Source organism: Mauremys reevesii, linkage group 5 (genome assembly GCF_016161935.1).
Source record: "Mauremys reevesii isolate NIE-2019 linkage group 5, ASM1616193v1, whole genome shotgun sequence".
Taxonomy (NCBI): Eukaryota; Metazoa; Chordata; order Testudines; family Geoemydidae; genus Mauremys; species Mauremys reevesii.
In genome coordinates, this window is record NC_052627.1 from 36,205,878 (window position 1) to 36,228,054 (window position 22,177).

A 22,177-nucleotide genomic window follows, 5' to 3' on the forward strand; every position below is an offset into this window, starting at 1 on the left:
GGGGAGGAAAGAGGGGAATTTCAAAAGCATCGGCAGTTGTTAGGTGTTCTCTTCCCATTTTAGCCTTGGTCGTTATCACTTGCAGATAAATTGAACTGTTTTCCACTAGAGTGGAAAAAATGCTTATGTCCATCTTGGCAGCATTTGTGTCTGGCTTTGTCAGTAGTGCATACACCAGCGATTCCCAAACTGGGGGTCACGATTCCAAATGGGGTCATGCCATCAGCAGATGGGGTCACGATAATCCCTAGTTTGTGGCGAATTCCATTTTGCTCTGCACAGCCTGACCTCACACGAACCATGTGTGAGAGGTCACACTGTGTAAAGAACACCATTTTGTAGACCAGTGGGTGTCCTCTGTGTAGTGGTTCATGCAAGGTCATGCTGTGCAGAAGATGTCATTTTACTATACAAAATGGTGTCCTCCATGCAGTGTGACGTCGCAGATATGGTGCATGTAAGGTCACACCATGTGGAGGATGCCACTTTGTTCTGCAAAATGGCATACTCCATGCCATCTGGGGTCCCAGGAGGAAATAATTCAGTAAAATGTGGTTGTGCTGGCAAAAAGTTTGGGAACCACTGGCATACACAGTTCTCGTTTAAATATGAAGTCTAGCTGTAGTCAGTGAAGGCGAGGGGAAGGTTTATTCCCAGGTTCATCAAGAAATGGCAAAACCAAGAAATCCAATTTCTGAAACTCCCTGAAGAGGGCGAATTCTGCCTGAACAGAGGATCCAGGTGAGTTATGCCACATTACTATGACCGGAATTCTTGCAACAACCTTTGGCTTGTACAGGTGACAAGTTACAATGCAGGTATTAATGGCGTTTTCTGATTGTATTACGAGCTTAGAAGGAAAATTTATTCTGGCTTGAATATCTGCTACTGACACTTCAGGTTATAGAAACCTGTGTTTATACTGAGCTTACTTTAGATTGTTTCCCCCAGCCCAGTCTCTTAGGGATGTATGAAGGATATATATATATTAGTTTCTAGAATGTATTCTTTTACTTTTGAGTCTTAAAAATCTTTGGACACCCAGTAAGCCCCATTGCTTCCTTTGACTTGTCTTTGTATTTAATTCTTCCAATTCAGAGATGACAATGCTCATTTTTGAAACACAGGCCAGAGCATTGTCATTTACAGCCAATTTCACTGCTAAGCTGAGACCCCAAGGGCCATATTTTAACCCAGCCTCTACATCTGTGGTCCACCATTTGTGCAGTAATTGTCTGTCAAATGCCATTTGTGTATACAGTTGTCTTCACACATGCAAATAGTTGTGCTTGCAAAATGGTAAATTCAAATGTTGAGGCCATTTAAATATGAGTGCTAAGATTTTGGTGAGAGCTTTGGGTGAGGGTGCTTTGCCCCTTTTAAGTTTTAGTCAATAGAAAAAACATCATGGTTTCATCCCATGATGCAGCGAGGGATGTGTTTACAGCAACTTTAATCTAAATTAGACTCTTTTCTAGGAGACCGCAAGCTCCTCTGTGTGTTTGTTTTCTGTAAAACATCATCATGCATCTATAATACTATGGACATATTATAATAAAACCATGTAAGTTAAAGCCGTAGACCTAGGACAAGACTTGGCTAATTAAGTTCTGATGGGTGCCGTTATTTCTAACTTAATACTGATGAGTATTACTGATGGGGCCTCTGCTGCAGGACACGTTGAGATGGAAGAAAGTGCATTTGACATCCTGACTTTGTCAAAAAGTAGGTAAAAAATTGCAGTTTTTAAGAACAAACATTTTAAATTTCCTTGTTTTCAGAGCAGAATGTCATCAATAGTGGAGGCACAATTGGTTGCTGCCATTTGCCCTTGTGTGATAATATTTCACCATTAGTCAGGGACCAGCTTTTCATTATGGACCGGGGACTTGCAGCAGTTATGGGCCAGGAAGGTGCCTTTATAGTGTCAGGTAGGTGACGAGGCACATGGACATGAAGATAAATTACTGATTTCAGAGCACGATTGCTGCATGAAGGATTTACCTGTTTTATTGCATCCTTTCTGTTAATCATGGGACTTATTCAAACACAGATTTATAGATTTCTTTTTAAGGCTAGAAGGGACAATTACAATCTTCTAGTCTGATCTGCATAACAGAGGCCATAGAACTTCACCCAATTCCTGCATCAACTTGTGGTTCAATTGAAGTGGGTCTTTTTAAAAAAACATATTGCCTACTGGTGTTTTAACATGTGATGGGCATGCGTAGTCGTAGCACAACTTGCTTTATTACTTAGTAATGGAGCTATCGGTATTATGTGTATTCTTTACTTTTTCATGATTAAGCTCCTTTGATAACTGTTAAAGTATACATTTAAAAAGCTTGCATGCTGTTTCTGGCAGATGGCTGTGGCTAATAATTATCCATTTTCTGCGTTGTTGTCTTTGGGATGGCATTTCGAAGTTCCTATGTCCATATTGCTGGATGGTGCAGCCTTCGTGGTCTGAATGAAACTCCCCAGGAGGTTATATTTTTATTTAAACAAATTATATCCAGTAGAGTCTGTGGTTTAATGCAATGCTTTATACACACATTTAATTAGCAAAAAAATGTAGTGCTCCCTTTTTTTTTTTTTTAACCTTAAATATCTGCCACCAGGAAAAACTTAGGGGGCTGAGCTTTTCCCAGTGAAATATCTTGTACAAGGCCAGGCTGATAAGATACGTGAAACACTTTGTTCAAATGTTAGCAGATGTGTTTTTGCTGAGGCTGATGATTTGTGAGACAGTAAATCTGGTCTACATCTGTATGACCATTACAAATCAAATGCAGTAGCTTGATACTGTCTGCTCCTCCTAACCCTTTGAGTATGGCAGCTACAGCTCCTTTCAGCTTAGTTTGCAGTAGGCGGCAAGCAGTGAGATGTCTGACACCACAGGCATAAAAATAACCTGAGCAGTACAGGTTACAAGCTTTATTTGGATGTTATCTATCTACTGTACATCAGTTCATAAATCAAACTTCACTCCAGCAGTTTGAACTCATTTGACTTCAGCAAAATGGATAGAGTGAAATGTAAAAGGATAGTCAAATGCATTCCAGACAATACATAGATCTGTGCAAGAAATAGTTTTCCTCATTACCCGAGGCTCTTAGACTAAATGATTCGATAGCAGCAATAAGTACTTGGGTATGTAGAAATGTGAAAAAGTGGAATCCAGTCAAAACAGCAGAGGGTTCACTCTGACAGATCCATTTCTGTATGCAGGGAGCCCTCCCTTTTTAACATTGTTATTAGCAGTGCTATAGACCATCTAGTATTCTGAATGGATGACAATATCTACGGTTACATGAGGCCCTAAGGGATATAAATACTCAGGGGCATAAGTGAATCGCTAAGTGCTTACTTAGAGCACACCAGTACTTAGATTGCAAATGCTTTGGGGCAGGGACTGTCTGTGTGTTTTCAGAACCTAGCACAATGGGGTCCCGGTTGTTGATTGTGGCTTCCAGGCACTACCGAAGTATAAAAAAAATCAGTGACTGACTGGGATTAGGATGAAACTTTTTTTTATGGGCATGTTATTGTATAGTTGTCCACAATGGGTTTTTTGTGTCTTCCATTGAAGCATCTAGGATTGGCTGCCAGTGTCTGAGACAGGACATCGGACTACCTGGATCGCTGACTTGATTTTGTATGAGAATTCATATGCTCTTGTGTCATCAGTTTGACTCAGCCGTAGCGAAAAGTCATTACCATTTGCTGGCTGTTTGCTGGCCTACGTGAAAGGAGGCCATCCAGTTCCTGGTAAATAGAAATAGACTGAAGCTGCAAGGATGACACCCCCTTCTCTTCAAGGTGTTATTGAGCCAGAGACCTGGTATTTGGTTAAGTTGCTGAGGGTTCTTGACCAGGGAGCCTGAAGATCCTGCAAACAGTACACTACTGAGGACTGGCACCTAGTGCACAAAGGTGCTTAGCTGAAGTCCCTTATCCACTCCTCCTTGAAGGAAATGTAGAATGAATGGAATCCCAGAATCCTTTGGGTTTGTTCTGCGCTCTTGATACCAAAGGCTGAATTTCATCCACATGGATGAGGAGGCTTAGTGTGGAAGTTCTCCTAGAAGAGAGCAAAGTGCCTATCATTTCTGAAGATAAGCTGAGCATGGCTAATCAATAGCAGGGCTGTTAGACTAAGGCAGTCTGAGAATGGTGGAATGGAGTGATAGTCCTTGATAAAGGATGTCTGGCCTCCCCAGCAGCTGCAGGGGTGGTTCTGGCTGTAGGGTTCCGGCTGTAGGGTTCCGGCCTCCTCCATGATCTTAACCGCTTCTGCATGTAGAGTTGCACTCCTTGTCCGTCCTTGTTTGTTTATGTATGCAACTGCTGCGCTGTCGACCTGACCAGGACGTGACTTCCTTCTAGGTGGCTCTGGAATCTCACAAGAGCTAGTTTTTTTTCCCTCCACTGAGAAATTTGAAACCATGCCCAGGACAAGCCTCAGAGAAAATACTTTCTTGCTAAATACTCTCCCGAGACAGCAATTCCCCTGCACTCATCCTTTGAGGAAGTAATCAGGGAGGAGTGGGAAACTCCTGAAAAAAGGGCAAAACATATTAGGAGGCACACACTGAGATTCTACATGCTCCAGGAACCAAAAAATGCCATCACTGATATGCCTAAAGTCGATGCTGCAGTAGCATCTCTAGGAAAGGATATGGTTAGTCCATCCGAAGGAGACTTCTTTCCCAAAGGTCCTACAGATAGGAAGGTGGAAGCCACCCTCAGAAGGCACTTTGATGCTTCCTCAGCCCCTCTCAGACCATCTCAGGCCAGTTGTTTTGCTTGAGACAGTGTCATGGCTAGAGGAATTCCCTGAGGGCAGAAAACAAACCGAATAAATCTATACTTAAGAAAATCTCCCTTGTGACAGCCTTCGTGGAAGATGCTTCAGTTGATGCTATGCGGTTTTCTGTCAGGGCCAGAGCATCCAGCTCAATGGCCTGGGGACACACATGGCATTATCCCCAGGAAGTAGACACTTCAAGAAATGTCCCGAGACAGGTCCTTGACTCCCTGAGATGGTGAACAGCGCAGGAAGATGTTTGTAGGATGTTCCGTATGTTTGCCAGACAGGTTCTCACCACCACCACCATCTTGATGGGATGATGTACACATCTGCAACCCAGAATGGCACAGGGTATCTGGAGCCCTGGAGAAAGGAACCACAGCATCCATGTCTTGGACCTCAGGGTGATCCAACCTTCGTTATGTTTTGTCCATGTCCTTCTCAGAATCAGAGTCTGATAGCTTTCCTTCCACAGCAGAGGAGGAAGTGTCTTGAGTCAGAGGACGAATACCTTTGGGGCTTTTTCTTAGCCTTTTTTGAATTTTTTTGCATGTTTTGCAAGCCTGGCTTGCCCAGCTATGCCATGAGATGGGCCTTTTGTGGCTGGTCTTGTGCAAGGCCTGGAGCCTTTTGAAAATTTCTCCCTTGGAGTCCTCTCCCATAGGCTCTCACTCCTCCCAGGATGGAGACTCACTGCCAGAGTTTCCTGACTCAAGGTGGAAGGGTGGGAAGGGGGTGTGTGGGGGGGACCAAAACTGATCCTGGGCCCTGCTTCTTTCCCCAGAGCACTTACAATCAACTTCAGGGTTTTGGGCCAGGACCAGGTGCCCTGCTAGGGACTTATCCTTATGGTCCTGAATTGCCCCAGGACTAACACCATAGGCCGGCTGACTGAGATCCTCCTCATCCTTAGAGCTTCTCCCAGTTTGGCCCTGTTTCCTGGTCAGGCTTTCCGGTGGTGGACTCACAGCTTGTTGGGGGCTAGAGGTCCCAATGTGCCTGTTTGACTAAAATCTCCATGCCCTTGCAGCATGAGGGTCAGCTGGTGGAGAACAGGCAGGGCATAATTTGCCTTCTGTGGATCCTGTTAAAAACCTTTTGCAGAGGGAACACTATTCGGGCTTAGCCCTGCTCTGCCATCCCTAAAAGAAGGCCGAGGAGCTCATCAGGAAGGCGTCACAGTGCTGCTGAATACCCAGTCCAGGAGGAGGAGAAAACGAAGCTATTTGCTTCTTCCTGAAAATGTAAAAGGGCAATGGAAAGGTTGGGAGCAGAGAATGGTGATGGAGAGCTGCTGCAGAGGCAGAAGATCTGTCAGCAAGCTGGAGCAAAGGGGGTAGGGCTAGCATGGGCTGTGCTGCAGCCTTGAATTGCCTCTGGAAGTGCACACAGGAGGTGTGTAGCAGAATTGTGGGAGATGCTGGGATGCAGAAAAGGATTGTACATTGGCATAAATGCTAGGGCCAACGCCCAAAATCACTTTACTAAGCCACACGACATCCCCTGCAGAGTACACACTAATGAGAAGGGGAGAAAAATGGATTTCAACAGTTTAAAATGGTATCCTTTGTATTTCTTCTTTAAACTGAAGACCTCGATTCCCTGAGTGTTAGGCCCATCACTAAAACGGGCTTCTCATCATGCACGGTATGGTCCTTTTTGTATTTAAATACAGAATTAATGACAAGCCAGAGGGTTAATTGTGAGAGCACTGGAATTTTTATTTGTTACCTCTAGGTACCATGAGTTTGACATTACTAGGCAAGACCAGTGAACGAGCAGCAATACATTCCATTCATACCTGTGTTTCCAAAGCACCAAAAATGGAGCTAGGTTTACTATCTAATCCTATAATCAATACTCTAGCTTGGACGTGCTGCCTCCTGTATTGTCCCTAATTTAGCAGTACGTTATTATGCAGTTAGGGGTGTGAGGAAAGAGTCATCATGTAGTACCACTTTTACATCATCATAGGACTACAACATGCACATTCTACTGTATGGCCCAAGCAACAAGAATACAAGTAGAACATTTATGGGTGGAGACTTGTTTCTGACAGATTTATGTTAACATCACCTATGGATTTTGGAAATCTTATTGGACAGGTACCTACAGCAGTTCATCAATTTGTGTGGGAACATTACATGCATGCACAAGTGATACAGTGGAAAACATAGCAGGAGTGGCAGCAGGACAGAGGACAAAGGTGAAATCCATGATGGAATGCTGTCTGGAAATGGGAGACCTTCCTCAGCTTTCTACTGCGAGTCTCTGCTCTGTTAGTGAGGCCTGCTGGGCAACAGTTTTATTCTCATGGCTGCGGAGTTTTGATACAACTTCTAGAAATGCCAGGTTCTGCACTTCCTTGTGAAGGGGTTCTGGAAAACAGAAGCAAGAAGGTTTCACACTCTGCAGTCTCAGACCATGTCTCTATGCACATACCTAAATTTTCTCGGGCTGCTAATGAGACACTCTTTCCTTATGTTCTGCTCTTGTACTCAAAACTAATTGAGGTGATCGAGCTAATGGAGCCCACACATAAAGCACGGACAAGCCTGAGTGGTGGTCAGAGAGGTAACAGTGCCTATTTTAGCAATAACCCAGAAGTGAAACACATACAGGCAGCACCATTTTTGAGTGCAGTGATATCTACAGAAATAACTCTAGGGTCTAATTTTGTAATGTGTTGAGGATCCACAATTCCCACTGAATTAAGCTGGAGTGGTGGGGGCTCAGCCTTCATGAAATTCCACCCCCAGATGCCTTTCAATATGGTTACTGGTAGAAGAATGTATAGCCAGAACCTCTCGCCTTTAGAACTTGTTCCCTATACTGGTCTTACAAAGCCAGTGACCTCATCTTCAGGGCTCGCCATAAAGCTCATCTTTTGAAAAACAGCTCTGGCCTGAGAGAGAGAGGTAGGGGTGTGTGTGTGTGTGTGTGTTTCTTTACCTGACACTGCATCACTTGGTTATTGTTAATCTGCTTATTATAAGTGTGTTCATTTTCACTGATGCATTTACAAAACAAGTATCTGATGCATGGCCTGGTCCCTCTAAAATGGTGAACATTTGTTTTCTTTTGCTTTAAGAAATTTGCATGGATTGCTTTGTACATTATTGGGTACATAACTTAGGGTGGGAAAAAAGTGATGCAAGCCCATAGCACTGACTTGAATTGTTTTTCAAGTACATCATGAGTTCTGTTGAAACAGCTGGAGGCTATATATTGTAGGCACTGCATTTTTGAAAAAATGTGCTTCAGACTTTATTTATATGCAGGGTAGGAAATTCTAGTAGACTCCAAATCAGCAACAAGATCCAAATATATTTCTGCTTCCCCAGGTGCTGCCAATTAAACTGAGCCCTGGGCTGCTCATGAGAAATATGAACCTCTGTTTCAAATTAGCTAGGTTTCACACAAAGGATATGTGCTCCTTTTCCTTGTAGCAAATTTTCTGTGACATTTGTTTCCTGTTCACCTGCTTTCAATTATCTTGCACGTTTTACCCCCCTACTGTGTGAGAGCAGAGCCAGTGCTGTGCATCTGAGAACTTTTGTACACTGTGAACAATTTCAATTAAGCTGTTTTCACTTCTGGGGTTATTCTACGGTATAAGCATTTTCTATCCTCCTACTTCCAGGACATCGCCATGTTTAAGCAGGTGTTACCAAATCAACTTTCAGCAACTTACTGAGTTACAATGGCAGAAAAGCTCTGTTTAGCCAGACTCTTTAGAGCCTCAGGGCCTTCATGCACAGTGACTGTGTTAGGTTTGAATGCCCTGATTTTTTTTTTCTGATTCTTTAAGTTACACTGTTTACATTTCCCATTGTCATCATTCTCTCCTCTTTTAACACTGACTCCGTTGCAACACCAGTTCCCAGCTGGCAAGAAATATTTATTTAACTGGTAATATGCAACTGCCAGCACAAAGACGGGAAATGTAATATCACTTCACTGTAACAAAGTATAGTGACAATAGCTTCCATCGTAGAAACTAATTATAATGTCAATCCACTACTTCAGTGAGAGATACTTAGCCTCTATGGCCACTGCAGCGAAGAGTGTGCTTCCCAGCCTGGGGCGACAGATGTGCTAGCTCTGCTCAAGCTAAAGCACACTAAGAATAGCAGTGTGGATGTTGAGGCATGGGTAGCCACCCTAATATAAGCCTGTCCATCCCCCTTGGGCTGTATTTGGGTGGCTAGCCCGAGTGCTACCCTTGCCATAAAATCCATGCTGCTATTTTTAGCACGCTAGCTTGAGCAGAGCTAGCACATCTGTCTACCTGCGCTGGAGGGCACTCTTGCAAGTGCAGTGTAGACATACCCTATAAAACCACAGGGCTTAGAAGCTACAGAATTCTTAGCTGCAGATATTTTCTACGTGGATATCATTTTAAAATAACTTCAAGAACCTCTTCACTCACTGGCAGAGAAAACATCACAACTTACAAGCATAAATATTCAATCTATATAGGGATTGGTGACATAAAAGGGAAGGACTTGGTCAGGTGGGGAAGAAGATACATTTGCAGTTAATAGCAGGCTTGAAGTCCCAGGGTGGGGCACCCCTTTAAGTATTAGTTAAGACTAAAACATCACATTTCCTTATTTTAGAGCAGGCGAGAGCTGCAGAAACAGAATCCTCTCTTCCTGGTGATAAGAACCATGGGAATGAAAAATGCAAACATGTGGCAAAAACTCTGGGGCATGCTGCATGAAACAGGTAGCTCAAGGAATGCACAGAAGCTAAAGGGGCAAGTGGAAGATCAACAAACAGGTAAAAGAAGCTCCTGAGAATTGCTCCCAAGACATTGATATTGAGAGGGACTTGGAGAACCACTAACACCAAATGGATTAAAAATGTTGGAGTTCAACACAATAGTGTGAATTTCATCACTAAAGCTGGTGATAAGTGGGTCTATTATCCCTTCACTGACTCTAAATTCTGCATTTTACAAAGACCCTCTATATCCTGCCTTGTGCATATTGCTCTGAAGATCGCTCACTACCCCTGGAACCTTGCAGTAATATAGCAGGCATCATTAGCAAACACTGCAGTAAAAATGGAAGCCTTGTTTACACACATAAGTTGCACCCATTTAAATCAATTTAGTTAAACTGATGCAAACCCCTGTGTGGACACTTTTAAATCATTTTTCCCTTGGCCCATACTAATATAGTTTAATTGTGCAATTTTGTGTGTAGGGAAGACTTGAGCTCCAGTTTTAATTTTAACCCCATTCTTTTTTATCTTTTTAGCTGCTTGTAAATTTCTCAAATTCTGTTTGGGATGAAATTTGTTCCCACCCTAAAATGCATTAGTTATGGGAAACCTGAGTAAATGCAATGATTTTTTAATAGAGGAGGAATGAAATGCTCTCCCCAGATATTCCTACTTAAATTTTGTGTATCCCTTCCTCAAAAGGCTGAAGGTTAAAATTCCAAACTTTGACTCATTGCACAGTCCTCAAAACAATCCAAAGTTTGAAGGAAACTGGCTCAATAATTTTAAAGTTCTGAATGTTTAAAGGTGTCATGTTTACAAGGGATGTTAGAACAGGTTTTGTTCCTCTTTACACAGTGCCCTAGAGTAAAGTGGCTCAGAAAGTTGGCATGAGCAGTTAAGGCCTTTAGAGCACAGGGCTTTCCCCAGGGAGGGAATACCCCTCCCCGCCCCCCAGCAAAAAGAGCTGCGACTCAGGTACCATTTTAAGTATTTTAGCAGTCCTTGCTTCTTTTATCACCTCTTTGTATTTTCTTTTTCCATTTTCCAGCATGTCTTGTTTTTTAATTTTTTCTTATTTTTTTTCTTTCATTTTTTAAAATTTAAAACAAAAGGAGATTCATTGCGGGGGTGGGGTGGGGGAGAACCAACCCTAACTTTACTGTAGTGTTAAGAAAAACTAAATGTGCAAATGATAGGAAATATGGAGCTAAAGGCAAATACTAAGCTCCCTGCTATATGCTTATGTATCTGCGCAGATATGCCAAAGTGCTGAGTGCCCCTGAGGTCCCACTGAAGTCTGGAAATTAGGGAGAACTCAGCACCATGCAGGAGCTATAGTCTTGAGTTATTACTATTACATATTACTTATCATGCAAAAAATATACTTTAATATTATCCAGCACTGAGTTGTTATACAGCCTTCTGTACATATGGTAGAACTGATTTCCTTCTCTCTCAACACTATAAATTAGGAGTGACTTCACCATAGTCGAGTTATGTCCACGTACAATCAGTGTGAGTGGAGAACTGGGCCCATTGTATGTAGTAGAGGCCCAGCATCCAAGCTGAAAAAAGAGAGTTTAGTTTTTAAAGGTGGGGGTGGGGGTGAGGGGAAAAGCAAGGAGCAGAACAAAGCAGCACCTTGTAAATACTCACCAGATCCCATGAGAGCACAGATCAACACCATGGAGTTGTATTTGATTTCTGGAGCACTCCTCTCATCTGAGAGCAGTCTGTGTAGAATCTGGACTAGTTTAGCATTTTCAAGATCCTTCTCAGCAGTGACTGCAATACAAATAAGTGAAAGTTGTAAATCCAAGAATATCTGTCATTTTTGATGCACAGTGTTTAGCCATGTATTGAAATATTTATCTCCTGCGCTGGTGCTGTGAAGTCTTCAAGAGTTGCCTGATATGAAATGAAACGAATATATACATATAATGTTACCATGTTAAGTCCTTGTGAAACAGTTTTATATTAAACTAAAATCCTGATGGAAAATCCACTCTGCATTCTGAATACTGAGAAGCCAACCCCTGCTAGCCTTCCTCAGTCAGAACTCGTGTTGACTAAATGCTTTCCAGACTTTTGAGGGAATAAAAACGGAGGGTGTGATCTTTGAAATCAAAAGGAACTGAGGGTGCTCAGCACCTATTCAAGAGTGCTCAATACTTAGTAGGACCAGGCCTTGAGCAAGAAATACATGATTTGGGCAAAGTTTTACAGGGACACCATCAACTTCGTTTAGGCCCAAAATGTAATTGTTTGAAGACAAAAGGGGAGGGAGTAAAAGACTAAAATGAATAAAAATATTTTCTTTTTATTTTTTTTCAATGTGATTCATTTATTTTTATATTTAACGCTTCTTTGCAGTGCTTTGGAAGCAGAACACAACAGCACTCTGCTAGTGCATAAGAACAAGAGATGAAACTGAATGCAAAAGTAAGTAATGTTGAACCATCTAGTTCTATCGTCCAGGATGAGGGAAGTACAAAGAGCAAGCGAGCAGGATAAATGGTGGAAAGGAAAATCAATTTTTTAAAATTCTTTCAACTTTAGCAAACTTGAAGGTGTTAGCAACACAGGACATGGCATTTAAAAATACATGATTTTCATACTGATATTATAAAAAATCTATTTTTGTTGCTGAGAAATTTAATAAAATCAGTAATAGCCATTATCTGAGCAGCACCCACCATTTTACTAACTTCCTCATGACTGCACCAGCAGCTAGCCAATGTCATATCTTGGCAGTTCTCACTAAACAGGTTTAGGATGTCTACATTCAAGTGTAGCCAGAACCAGGTGTTATTAAAAACCTTTCCCTAGATTAGCCTGCTGACGAGGCTAGAACAATTTTTTTAAATCACATGGTTGGCAGTGTCTCCCACTGAAATTACTGAAATGTAATTATAAATATGACATCCTAAGGTTCCATGCGTATCACCCCTGAGTCCCATAGCATCGTTACCATGTAAAAAGATTTTTCTAACTATTAGTCATCGCTAACTCTATCTAGGATCTGAAAGTCATTCTTGGGCCTTTCTAGTTCACACATCACCTGTAATAAAGATTCTGCAAGGCAGACTTGGTCTGTACAACCCCATTTTTGCCTGTATATGGGTATGTTAACATAGAGTCCCATGCTCATGAAAGCAAATATCTTGTCAAACTGGTAGATTTCTGCAGGATCCCATACAGCTCTACCCACGGAACTCACTTCTGCTTGGATTTTCCAGCCCTGAGCCTCTTGAGCACAGACTAAATGGAAAATAAGGAGAGCTAACCATCAGGATACTCACCTAATTCTAATGCCGCTATTAGTGCCAGAGCAACAAGAGCTTCATTTTGCATTATTACATGTTCGCTAGTTGCCATGGTAGCTAAATGCTTGATGCCACCGCTCTGAACAATGGTCCTAATTACATCCTAAAATAAATAAGAATAACAGGACTGAAAAAAGTTTGCATTACACATTAACAGACTTGAATAATTTAGTTGTGATATATGCTGTAAGTACATGTGTGTATAGGCCAGTTGTTCTCAACGAGGGGTACGCAAAGGTCTTCCAAGGGGTACATCAACTCATCTAGCTATTTACCTAGTTTTAAAACAGGCTACATAAAAAAACACTAGCAAAGTCAGTACAAACTAAAATTTCATACAGACAACGAATTGTTTATACTGCTCTATATACTATACACTGGAATATTTATATTCCAGATATATGGTCAAAATGAGAAAGTGAGCAATTTTTCAAGTAATAGTGTCCTGTGCCACTTTTGTATTTTTATGCCTGATTTTTTTAAGCAAGAAATTTTTAAGTGAGGTGAAATTTGGGGTACGCAAGACAAATCAGACTCCTGAAAGGGGTACAGTAGTCTGGAAAGGGTGAGAGCCATAGGTATATGTATTTATCACATCTGGTTAAATTATGTAATTATTGGGTAATAAACACTGGTTAACCAACAGTTTGAATTAAGCAATAATTTGGTTAAGTCTGTTTCCCACCCCTCTTCCAGGTTATACTGGATGAGATTGCTATCGTGCTTTGCAGACCAATTCGATCTAAAAGGGACTGCCCTCCAGCTAACCCTGAGCCCCATTTAAAATCAGCCAATCTGCAAAGTATCAGAGGGTAGGTGTTAGTCTCTCTCTGTCAAAGCAAAAAGCAGCTGTGGCATCTAACCTAGAGACTAACAAGCGTTTCTTGCAGCATGTACTTCTTCTTCAGATGCAACTTCTGAAAAAGCAAGTTCACAGAAAAAAGCTCATGCCAGAACGCGCCTGTTAGTCTATATAGTGCCACCAAAATTTTGTTGCTTTTACCAATCTGCAAAGACAACTAGCTTTCTTCTTCTTATCCTGTGGTGTTGAAACCCAGCATGCAGCCTGTTTGAAGCTGTCCAGCATCCCTTTGCTGTGCTCTGGGTATGGAGATCCAGAAGGACTCTTTTGTAAGCTTGGCTTTCAATCCCCCATCATGCAAAATGCCTCTCTCCTTGGATTTTGGGATGACCCCAAGACCTTTAGAAAAGGGAGGTGGTTCTGTATTCCAACTTATTTAATAATGGAAATTGTAGACTAGGAAAATGTGAAAAACAAAGTACATAGGCAGGAAGTGAATAGTATTCTCTCAAAACTGGTAATAAATATGAGACCATAAGGAATAAAATTTACAGAATATTGCTGTATTACTTTTTGTTCTAAAGCCAGCATTACAATAATTTTCTTGTTGCCCAAGACCTAGGAAACAAAAATGTTAACTGGATTAAATGCTCTTAAATATTTAAAGGGTCTCTGTCAATGTTTTTAGGTCAAAAATTTTACTTGTATTTGTAATAAAATGATGGATGGAAGGCCTCTGAGTTCTTTATCTATTTGTTTTTGGTTATTTTTTTAAGTAGTCTTTTTCGTAGGACCTACAAACCTCACACTGTTAAGTGCTTCTCCTGGAGCTAACACCAATCAATTTACTTTCAAGCTTCTGAGATGTTGTTACAAATGAGAGTAAGGGGAGGAAAGAAGCTGTTTAAATGAGATACTACATTGTGTGTCAGTTAGTCCGAGCTTACTGCCTAAGAAATTCACTGCCAAAAAGCTCTTCACTTAATTTTGAATTACCTAGTGCACATAAATATGTAAAAATTATCTTTCTTTTACTTGCAACAAATCCCTTCTAATTAGACTCTTCTCTGCTAAGTGCTGAGGACCTCCTGCAAAGCTCTGAGTGCCTTCAGCTTCTGCTGAAGTCCACTGGGAATTGAGACAAAGAACCTCACCATAATTTTCTACAGAAGGGCCTAAGTGACTTGGAGCCCAAGTTCCATTTTCAAAAGTAACTCAGATACTTAGGGGCCTAAGTCTCTTTGAAAGTCAGTGGGGCCTAAACGTCTAAGTCACTGAGGCACTTTTGAAAATGTCACCTTATCTTTTGTAGGTGCATGAATTTAAAATATTAGTGAAAGTACAGTAAAGAGCCATGTAGCTATGCCTATATCCAAACCTAGAGGGCAGTGCAAGTATAAAATTTAAAAAGAGTAAACTAATTTTTCCACTGTGTTGAAGGACAGTCTTTGAGCTTCTAAAAGCTCAGAGGTTCTTCTGCAGTCTGTGATTTTTGCTAAATTCTGTGTCTAATACAAACATTAGCTGTTCCATGCCAGTGTTAGTATCTTTAAGTTTTTGAATGCAATCACCCTGCCACAGACTCGTAAAAACTCACATCTCTGCTCCCATGGTTTCTTAAAATAGCAGCAGAATTCACCACATGCACATGTGACTTGCAGACAGCAAGAAAGAAAGGTATTAATTTTTCCCAGAATTCTGAATACTGACTAATTTTAGAGGCTGAACACAAACCATAGGAAAAATATGAGAATACCCTTTGCATAAGAACTGACAGTGTGAAAGGGTAACTACCCACAGATTCCACTGACTTAAATGGGAGCTGAGTAGTCTCAGCATCATGCAAGATCAGTCCCATAATGCGCGTCTGTTTCTGCTTTGCAGTGCCATGAATCAGGTCATTCTTAACTTTATGAACATATTTCTCAAGTAGCATTTCCCAATATCAGGCTTGATCCACACTGAATCAATGGATAAAATACAGGCCTGGCATAAGGAGGAACTACTCCCAGTGGTTGCAACAGGAGTCACACTTGCTAATTCCAGAGCTTTCTTTGGTCCAATATGACTACACAGATAAGCAAGGACTGCAGGTTCTGGTCTTTCATGTATTTTGTATAAACTCTGTGCAGTGTAGCTAACACGGTGAGAAGTGTGCTAGAAGTGCATTGACAGACATCTAGTATCTTCTTACCTTGAGTATACACAAGTAGACCTTTGTAAGAAAATGTTTATTGAACAACCCTTTGAAAGCTTGAAATGGATAAAGAATAGCATTGAAAGTTTTGAAACTTTTTATAAAAACAGGCCAAGATTCTTTCTCTTTTACACAGGTGTAAATCTGGAGTAAAGTCATTGATAGTGAATGGAGTTACTATGGATTTACACGAGTGTAATTCAGAGCAAAATTTATCCCACTGGCATTTGTAAGTTTCAGTATAAATATAGGTAGGTCAAAATTCGGGCCTATTAACCTAGGCTGTGTTCCTTTAACAGGATTCATATTTATGAAACAGTGTTTTTTAATCAAATAATTAGCATTTATATTCAACTTGGTGCTAATGTCTGATTGACAGGCCCCCTGGAGCCAGAAGTCCCATGTTGTCACACGGTAGAGGTAAGCACAGGAATTAGCCATGCAGTTTCCTTGTCACTCTTTCCCACCCACATGGCTCAATCCTAACTAGATGGATCATTTCTAGGAGATGACGGTAAATCTCCATGTCCAATCAATCTTTGGCCTTTCTTCTGAGAATACCAACAAACCTACTTAATGCCTCTCCAACAGAAACTGGAGACAGGTCACTGGCTTATTTCAAACAGTCATCAGAAGGGGACTTTTAAATCAACATGGGTCCATATGGGATTCATATAGATGACCCGGAGGGTGTCAATCTTCTGAGACATCCAGTCACATTACAAAATATGGCCATAATTCTGCAAGATAATCTGCTTGGGTGGACTCTCCTTGATGTAACTGGGGCTCACAACAGGCACAGACGCCATTCATGCCGATCTCATTGCAGAGGGTCAAGGCCTGTATTTCTACACTGAAAATAGAGCATGGCATGACTTTCTTTTAAAGACTCCACATGAACTGGACTTTTTCACCAGTAACTTACTTTTGATTTGCTATGTCGGATAAGTGCCGAAAGCAGTCTGTTTGACTCCCCCATCACACCTGCATGATCCTTGGCTTCACACCATTCCACCAACCGTTCAACCAATTTCACATTTTTTCCCAGCTGTTCAGCAGCTTCTGCTACATATGACACAAGCCAAAATAAAACAAGGTTGTCATTTTCCAGCATGTGTCAGAAATATATGCATGAAAGTTTCTAAGAGGAAGAAAAATCGTAAAGAAGAATCTTGTTACTCTCTGCTAATAGAGGGAAAGTCTCAGTTTGCATCAGTGAGCAAAAGTGGTAAAAAATCGTGGTGGGAGGGAATTGCATAAAAAATTTCACAACATATTTTCCTGGTACATTTTTTTCCCCCTTTTTCCTGGATGAAATTTTAACCATTGAGATTTGTGGAATATTGAATACGAGAGACAAAAAAGGTGACAAAAAATCACATTCCCAGTGAGCCAATTCATAGATCTATAGATTTTTAAGGCCGAGGGACCATTGTGCTCATTTATCTGAACTCCTGCATAAAACAGGCCCTAGGACTTTCCTGAATTAATTCTTTCTTCAAATCCAATAGCTGTGACTGAACTAGAGTAGATCTTTCTAGAAAAACATCCAATCTTGATTTAAAAATTTCCAGTGATGGTGAATTCAAGACAATCATCGGTAAGTTGTTCCAATGGCTAATTTCCCTCACTGTTAAAAATGTGCACTTTTATTTCCAGTCTGAAGTTGCATAGCTTCAAATTCCAGCCATTGGATCTTGTTGTCTACTGGAATAAAGAATCCTCTTTTATCAGAATTCTGTTCCACATGTAGGTTCCACTTATAAGCTGTGATCAAGTCACCCTTTAACCTTCTCACTGCCACGTTAAATAGATTGATCTCTGTGAATCTTTCTCTCTAAGGCATGTTTTCCCATCCCTTAATCATTCTTGTGGCTCTTCTCTGCCCCCACTCCAATTTTTCAACATTCTTTTTGAAATATGGACACTAGAACTGGATAACCTCTCCTCTCCTACTTGATATTCTCAGTATATAGAGTGCTGCATCATTCCTTTGAGGGGAACAAGTGCAAATAAAGATGAGTACCATTGGCTTTGTTCTGAAGACGATAGGGCCGTGCACCTCCTTCACTGGAAGGAAAAAAAGGAGCAACAGAACTGGCAGCTGTCCTATCTCCCTTCAGCACAGAACACGATAGCCATCTTTACCTTCACCATTGTCACCTCGATGGCTGTTCTTATGACACACAAGTACAGAGGAAGTGGGGCTGCCTCTGAAGGGAGGGTGGCATTGGTCTTATGGCTTCCATGTTCTATTCATCTCTGCCATCTAGTTTCTTCACTCCTGCAGCCTTTAACAAGGCCTGGGAAAACAGTGGAGAACCTGGTCCCTCAACAGCATCAGTGGGAGCAGGAGCCAGCTAGAAGAGAGATGGGGAAGCAGGTTCCGTGCCCTTGTCCTGTCTCAGGATGGTACTGAGTACCATGGTTGGGTTGAGAGGTGATGTAGTACTGTCCCATTGACTCACAAAGCAGTTTGATGTCCCTCTTTAATGACCTGATTTCCAGAGCTTGCCAATCTGTGCTGCAGCGAGGAGCAAATCAGCAAGTCCGCACTCAGTGCAGAATTGTAGTTTACCATTGTGCAGGTTAGTAAGGCTGTCCTATACTTCAGTTATAGATTTGCTGTGGTATATTCATAAATATATCACTATATCATCCATTGCTATTGGGTAAAAGGATGTAAATATTCAAAAATGGAAACCAGACGTACTGTAATTACAAACCCTAGTGAATTTTACAAGGGCTCTAGTATTCACAAACTGTGGCTGAGGGTTGATGGAAGCTATTTAGTATAGCAATTTAAAAAGATGATTGGAATTTAAAATTAAAGAAAACACTAAAGAGTCACAGAGACTCTTCTGTGGTTTGCCACTTTATTTATGATAGTTCTAGCCACTATGTGATAGCTGCAAATTACATAACATTTAATCAGTTTGAAATAGCGATTTATCAATTATTAAATGGATCAGCCCATTCAAGGGTGCTAGATACAGAGAAGGTACAGAAAAGTGGGAACTGAGTAGCACAACATGAGCGTCAGCTTAGGTCAAAACACCTGCAGTTAGATACATATTCATAATATGCCAGTTTAGAAAAATGCTGAAGTAGAAAAGTAAATGTGTCTGAAACGTGTTCTGATTGTCCATGGTAGTCAATCCAGAATTTTTAAATCAGCTCATGTTTCTCTCATTGTGCTAAAGACTTAAGAAAAAGTAAAAAGACAAACAAAAAAAAAAACCCAAAAACTATTTTTCTTCTAGAAGAGCCTTAACAGATTATACCAGCGAGAGAATCATAGAACATAAAGAACTGCTTATTTTACCTTGTGCATCTATTAACATTCTTAACGTTCCCAGCAGCTTGAATTGAACAGGGGGCATCTCCGATTTGAGAAATTTCAGTACCGCTTCTGCAACGCCAGCGGATAGCATCTTAGCCTTATTTACAACTACATGAATAAAGAACAGAAATTATCTCAGAAATCATTTTTGATGATGCATTTAAACTAGATGGAGATTGTCATTTCCAAGACAGTCCAAAAGCAGCTTTTCTACACACACTGAAAAATAGCATACTAATGTGTACACTGTGAGCGCACACACACTCTATATAAATAATTTTATGGTTATGTAGACACAATGTGAATTTGAAATGTTTTGTTCTTATGCATAAATCTAATTCCCAGTGCTCAATCCTGAGTATATTAGCTGAATGCCAGAATCCTCTACGTGGACAATAGCTATGTGAGTAGGAGAAGAGACCAGCTGGAGCGACAATTGCACCCTAAAGGTTTGGAATAGATGCTGTGTACTGAAGGATCAGGTTAGTAGGGGGACCTCTTGCCCTGCCCCAATATACTGTGCAAAAAGCAGTGTGGGGTATCCTGCAGGGAGTGTGCATTCCTTGTGCAGCCTCCTAAATCCTCTCTCATCCCATGTAGTGAGACTACACTGATTCCACCTCGATGAGGCTCTCCACAAGTGGTGAGGAGGGGACAGAGTTTGCCCCATACTATGCTTAATGAAAGTGATACATTAGTTCATATTCTAAATAGTACTTAACAGGAAGTACCCTGCTGCGGCAGATATTCTTTGGGTGCTGAAGGTTCTTTATATTGGCTTGAGACCAATCCTGCACATATTCATGGGAGGTCGGCCCACTGAAATCAGTGGGATGACTCGACTGGATAAGGTGAGCAGGAGATGGCTCTCTAGCATTGTTAAAGGTATATGAATTTAGTAGGTATTAATGTTCAGTCTCAGGAAGTTAGTATTTTTCAAAATTAAATGTATGCAGTAAAAGAAGAGTAAACTGATCAAAGAGGATGATTTTTGGCTCAGGTCATTGGGAAGTATAAGTTTTACAAATACATTATTTATATATTTGCTTTGGCTTTTATGTGAATATTCATGATACAAATGATTAAAAATGACAATATTTAGGACTTGGATGGCCCATTACCTTCAAAGATTGTTACAAACATTAACTAATCCTAATGGATCAAATGTCCTGATAGTCCTTCTCTAACGCTAACATCTGTGGGGAAAAAAAAGCTCCGAGAAATTACAGCAAGATATGGTATATCAGAAAAGTGAACAGTTCTCTTTGCAAAGATGGAAATCCTAGGTAGGATCCCTTATTAGCCAGAGAGAGCCCAAAATGATGCAGAACAGTTGCAGTGCCAAGGGAAGTGACACTGAGGTCTCCACAGCCTCCTGTATATTGCAGAGGCAGCACAGCAGCGCTCTCTGTGGGAGTGCAGGGTGGATGTATTGCGGGATGACAGTGGCAGAAACATAAGCAGTGGGTCTGTGACCTACACAGAACTGCTGGCCACCAAACCCTCCCATAAATGTAGATGTGGCCGTGGCCTAGCTGCACACATGCTCGCTGGCCTGCCTCCAGGTTGGCTGGGGACAATGTCATCCCCCACATTGCTTTGCACTGGGAGCCAGAATTCACCCTGAGAGATTAGCAGTGCGACGTAAGCCTTACCAGGAATAGCCAAGTTTCTGAGTGCACTCAGTGCTGCATGCTGCACAGTTACATTTCCATCTTCCACATGTCTGTCTAGTAGATCCATCAGCTTTTGAACTATTCCATTATCCACCATATGGATGCAGTTTCCATCTGCACAAGACAAGATGAGTCACTTGTATGCTCACAATGAATCTTAATATGCATACAAGAGCTTCTCAGTACAAAAGTGTCATTTCCCCATCTTCCAAATTTTACAGTTCAGGTAAAGTGTAGCATCTGACCACCAGGGGGTCAACTTCAATTACAGGAACAATTATGCATTTACAGTAAAGGAATGGGAAATAGAGCAGAAGGTAAAAATTGAAAACTCCAATAGCATGATACAAATATATATCTGAAAAGTGCTGCTTGAGGGAGGAGTTACTAGAGTTGACAAATTCCTCAAAAAGGGATAATGATTCTTTAGTAATGTGTCTGAATCTTCAATGTAGAAAAAACAGAATTCTAAAAGCAGGGTTAACCTCTTTCAGAAACCCAGCAAAGGTGTGCAAAACTACCAATGCTATCATAAACCAAATTAAAAAATCCCACCACAACACAGGCTTGGTTCATAGCTATACAGAAAGAGCCCATTAAAAGGGTGCAAACAGGCAAACACAAGTTGTTATAGCATATTCTTACCATTTCTTGCAAAATTTGCAATAGCCAGTGCTCCTGCAAGCTGTAGCTGATGGTTATTGGAAGGAATCCATGAAAGTACCCTTTGGAAGACGCTGCCTTTTCCTCCTTCAAATAACTTTTGCATGGATTCATCTGGAGGCAAAAAGTGTAGAAAATCAACACGCAAAAGAAATGTTAGTTCAAATTCTTCTCTGTTATATTTGTGTAACTCTATTGACTTCACTAGAATTCTCTAGATTTACAGCAGTGTCAGAATACAAAATCTGGCCCACTGAATAACTAGCTAGCAAGTCCTTAAAATAATTTAAAAAATGTGTTTTATACAGCAAAAGTAAAATTAAGCTGTAAAATGTGACCTAGGTATCCTCTGCTGCTGTGCAAAATATACTAAGATACTGTACTCACCTCCAAGTAGTAGTAAAACCATAAGATCAGAGGCTGTTTTAAGTTCAGCTATGTCATCCTCTTTGTCACTGTCTACAGTCTTCTGGACAATCTCAAGTAGACACTCAACCAGGCCCGCTTCAACCAGCTGCAGTTTAATGATATCTAAAAAATATTGCAAATACAATAGTCATGATTCCAAGTATCGAAGTGGGTATTCACCCACGAAAGCTCATGCTGCAGAACGTCTGTTAGTC

General features: G+C 41.0%; 1 protein-coding gene across 6 annotated transcripts in view; it reads right to left on the reverse strand.

Moving 5' to 3' along the window:
• Positions 1-6,844: 6,844 nt before the first annotated feature.
• The window catches only part of RAP1GDS1 (Rap1 GTPase-GDP dissociation stimulator 1), a 178,118-nt gene continuing 162,785 nt past the window's right edge, over positions 6,845-22,177 (reverse strand). For all 6 annotated transcript variants that reach the window (XM_039540359.1, XM_039540360.1, XM_039540357.1 and 3 more), the window contains 8 exons: positions 21,942-22,085; positions 21,537-21,668; positions 20,871-21,005; positions 19,198-19,323; positions 16,798-16,937; positions 12,850-12,976; positions 11,204-11,332; positions 6,845-7,191 (listed from right to left, as the gene is read on the reverse strand). In XM_039540359.1, the coding sequence (XP_039396293.1) occupies positions 7,064-7,191; positions 11,204-11,332; positions 12,850-12,976; positions 16,798-16,937; positions 19,198-19,323; positions 20,871-21,005; positions 21,537-21,668; positions 21,942-22,085 (1,061 nt within the window). In that variant the 3' untranslated portion in view covers positions 6,845-7,063. The remainder of the gene's footprint in view (positions 7,192-11,203; positions 11,333-12,849; positions 12,977-16,797; positions 16,938-19,197; positions 19,324-20,870; positions 21,006-21,536; positions 21,669-21,941; positions 22,086-22,177) is intronic.